The sequence below is a fragment of the Chiloscyllium plagiosum genome, chromosome 9, assembly GCF_004010195.1.
Source record: "Chiloscyllium plagiosum isolate BGI_BamShark_2017 chromosome 9, ASM401019v2, whole genome shotgun sequence".
Taxonomy (NCBI): domain Eukaryota; kingdom Metazoa; phylum Chordata; class Chondrichthyes; order Orectolobiformes; family Hemiscylliidae; genus Chiloscyllium; species Chiloscyllium plagiosum.
Genome location: NC_057718.1, coordinates 9,732,537 through 9,736,801, shown reverse-complemented (window position 1 = coordinate 9,736,801; position 4,265 = coordinate 9,732,537). Strand labels below are relative to the sequence as shown.

The 4,265-nt window shown below is 44.1% G+C and overlaps 1 protein-coding gene across 2 annotated transcripts in view; it reads left to right on the top strand.

Annotated features, from left to right (window-relative positions):
• LOC122552600 (epithelial cell-transforming sequence 2 oncogene-like) overlaps window positions 1-4,265 on the top strand; it is a 54,266-nt gene that overhangs the window by 22,599 nt on the left and 27,402 nt on the right. For both annotated transcript variants that reach the window (XM_043695341.1, XM_043695342.1), the window contains 2 exons: window positions 2,361-2,464; window positions 3,095-3,211. In XM_043695341.1, coding sequence (XP_043551276.1) covers window positions 2,361-2,464; window positions 3,095-3,211 — 221 coding nt within the window. The remainder of the gene's footprint in view (window positions 1-2,360; window positions 2,465-3,094; window positions 3,212-4,265) is intronic.

Below are 4,265 nucleotides of genomic sequence, written 5' to 3'. Positions count from 1 at the left end.
TCACCCTTCAGGCTCTCTGCCTTTATTCCTGATGAAGGGCTTTTGCCCGAAACGTCGATTTTACTGCTCCTCGGATGCTGCCTGAACTGTTGTGCTCTTCCAGCACCACTGATCCAGAATCTGGTTTCCAGCATCTGCAGTCATTGTTTTTACCTACTACCTTTAATGTCAGGAGGTGGTGGCAACGTGCTTAATGCTGCTGGACTGGTAATCCAGAGACCCAGGCTAATACTTTAGAAAAATTGGTTCAAATCCCTTCACAGCAGATTGATTAAAATCTAGTCTAATTGTAACCATTGTCAATGGTCATTAAAGCAGGAAGGAACTCTATCACCCTTACCTGGTCTGGCCTGCATGTGACTCCAGATGCGGTTGACTATGAACTGCCCTCTGAAATGGACCTGACAAACCGCTCAGTTCAATAAGAAAGGGCAATAAATGCTGAAACAGCTTCATTTTTAAAAAAGCTGATGCAGGAATCTTTTATTTTTATTCTACAAAATAAAATGATCTGCATTTTGCAATTATTTGTATGCTGAGAAGTTCAGATAAATTAACAGCAAACATTTACATCTATAACTGTCTACAACAATGTTACAAATGATTTTTAAAAAAATCATTAACTGCATTAAGTAGGTCCAGATGCCATGGTGTGATTTGAACCTGTGTCCCCAGGGTATTAAGTTGGGCCTGTGGATCACTCGCCCAGTGAAATGAACACCATGCTGCAATCTTGTCCCTCAATTACATTTTTTCATTTGTATTGTTATCACCATTCAACACCTGCCACCAAGAGGATTTTTCAATGATCTAACTATCCATCTGTCTACCTGTCCGGCCATTTTTCTTCTCCCCAAGCATCTTCTCCTCCTCTTCCACCATCTCTTTCCCTGGCACTGTTCTTCTGGCCAGCTCCTCATTTAATTATTTTTATTTCCCATCTCCTTCATTCACTCTCCTGGCACCTTTTTTCTTGACATAAATCCTTCTTCTATTCTCTTTCACTCAGTTATACAATTAAAGAGTCATTCAGCATAGGAACAGGCCCTTCAGCCCACCCAGTCTATGCCAACCAACAAACATTTAACTGCATTAATTCTATTTACCCGCACTTGGTCCAGAGCCTACTGTGCCCTGGCATTTTAAGTGCTCATCCAGATGTTTGTTCAATGTTGTGAGAGTACCTACCTTCACCTCCCTCTCAGGCAGCACCTTCTGTACTTATATCAACCTCTGAGTGAAAAATGTTTTTTCTCAGATCTTCTCTAAACCATTTGCTCACCTTAAACTTGTGCCATCTGGTCTTAGACACATCGGCCATGGGGTAAAGATTCTCATGATCTACCCTGTCCAAGTCTCTCATAATACTGTATACCTCAGTCAGATTCCCCCTCAGCCTCCTCTGCTCCAAGGAAAACATACCCAGCCTATCCACATCTCTCCTTGTAACTGAGACTTTCCATCCCGGACTACATCCTGATGAATTTCCTCTGCATCGTCTCCAGTGCAAATACATCCTTCCAATAATGGTGGTGACTGGAAGTGCACACAGAAATCCATCTGTGGCCTAATCAATGTTTTATTAGGAGAAAGTGAGGACTGCAGATGCTGGAGATCAGAGCTGAAAATGTGTTGCTGGAAAAGCGCAGCAGGTCAGGCAGCATCCAAGGAGTAGGAGAATCGACGTTTTGGGCATTCCTGAAGAAGGCTCTCTTGCTCCTTGGATGCTGCCTGACCTGCTGCGCTTTTCCAGCAACACATTTTCAGCTCAATGTTTTATTAGGCTTGCTCATATGTTCTATGCCCCAACTAATGCAGACAAGTATCCTGTATGCCTTCTTCACCAGCCTGTCTACCTGTGCTGGCACTTTCAGGGATCTATGGACCTGCACACCAAGGTACTCAGGACAGTCCAGGGACCCATTACTCATTTTGTATACCCTTTTCTGCTGGGCCTCCCAAAGTGCAACACTTCACAATTATCGGGATTAAATTCTATCTGCTATCACTCAGCCCAATGTACCAGCTGATCCAATATCAGACTGTAGCCTGAGACCAAACTCCTCATGATCAACAGCCCCCAATTTTCAGGTCATCTGCAAGCTTACTAATAAGACCTTCTACATTCCCATCAAAGTCATTAATACATATGACAAACAGCAAAGGTCCCAGCATTGATCCCTGTGGTACAGTTCTTGCTCATACACCCCATAACTCTGCCTTACCTGAGTGTGTTTTCTTGCAGTCAGTTTGGGCAGTTTTTGAAACTAGAGTTCCATGAAGTGTCCTCTGGATCAGTGTGGGTGGACAGTTTCTCAAAGCTGACGGAGGGTTCAGCTGGTCCTGTTATTTCTCTGCAGGGCAGCTCATGTTTGACTCGATGAGTACAACTCAGATGCTTCAGAACCAGGAACTTGCTCAAACCTTAACTGAAGGGCTGATCGCAATGATAAGAGAAAAGCAGGTATGTGAGAATCAGAGGCTTCTTTACCTCCCTTTAGAGAGAAACCTTCTCGAGATTGGAATTGTAACAGGGATGGTGTTCTTCGCTAACTGCGTGAGATCGGAAGATACTGGGACTTTTGTCAAAACAAGGAAAGCTAGGTGGAGAATTAAAGCAGGTTTGGATATCATGAAGAGATATGTCAGGGGTAAATAAGAAGCAATGGTTAAACATTGACAAGAGCATCAGTAACCAGACAGTGAAGTAACTCTACAAAGGCCAATATCCCTTCACCAAGTCACCCTTTATTGTACATGAACAGTCCTTGACTTCAGTACTGCCTCTTCAGGGCTCCCTGATTGGGCCAGATTAACAGCCCCAATCAGGGAATTCACTTCTGTAAGGTCCAGCTAGCTGACCTCAAGACAAGGTACAAGGGAGTTGGTGAAAGAGTTGGAGAGTAAAAATACTGAATTCTTGTGACAGAAAATACATGAGCTGAAAGGGAAAGAGGCAGCTTCAATAACTTTCAAAAGGGTGTTCAACTACAAGGTTCTGAGTGGTTCTACAGTGAGGCATGCTCCATTAGGTATTCTGCCGAAAGGGGTCTCCCGGCATGGTGTAACATGAAGTGTTCTGCTCATCTTTCAGGAGAACCCCCTGGGATTTCTCGCTGACTTTCTTAAAAGCCAAGCAGGGAAAAGCAAGTGGTTTAAAGTTGAAGAAACATTCTTGACGCAAGGTGGAGGTGGGATTGATCCGGTGAAGGTACAGTCACTTCCTGCCTTTAATCAAAGAATCATTTAAGGATGCAACAGAGGAATAGGCCATTTGGGCCATCGTTGCCTGAGCTGGCTCTTTGAAAGGTCTATATCATTAGTGCCACTCCCCTGTTATAGAACATAGAACATTACAGCACAGTACAGGCCCTTCGGCCCTTGATGTTGCGTCGACCTTCATACCAACCTGAAGCCCATCTACCCTACACTATTCCATGTACGTCCATATGCTTGTCCAATGACGACTTAAATGTACTTAATGTTGGCAAATCTACTACCGTTGCAGGCAAAGCATTCCATACCCTTACTACTCTGAGTAAAGAAACTACCTCTGACATCTGTCCTATATCTATCATCCCTCAATTTAAAGCTATGCCCCCTTGTCCTCGCCATCACCATTCTTGGAAAAAGGCTCCCCCTGTCCACCCTATCTAACCCTCTCATTATCTTATATGTCTCTATTAAGTCACCTCTCAACCTTCTTCTCTCTAACGAAAACAATCTCAACTCCCTCAGCCTTTCCTCGTAAGACCTTCCCTCCATACCAGGCAACATGCTAGTAAATCTCCTCTGCACCCTTTCCAAAGCTTCCACATCCTTCTTATAATGCGGTGACCAGAACTGTACACTGTACTCCAAGTGCGGCCGCACCAGAGTTTTGTACAGCTGCAGCATAACCTCATGGTTCCAGAACTCGATCCCTCTATTAATAAAAGCTAAAACACTGTATGCCTTCTTAACAACCCTGTCAACCTGGGTGACAACTTTCAAGGATCCATGTACCTGGACACCGAGATCTCTCTGCTCATCTACACTACCAAGAATCTTACCATTAGCCCAGTACTTTGCATTTCAGTTACTCCGACCAAAGTGAATCACCTCACACTTGTCTGCATTAAACTCCATTTGCCACCTCTCAGCCCAGCTCTGCAGCTTATCTATGTCTCTCTGTAACCTACAACATCCTTTTCACTATCCACAACTCTACCAACCTTAGTGTCGTCTGCAAATTTACTAACCCACCCTTCTACGCCCTCATCCAG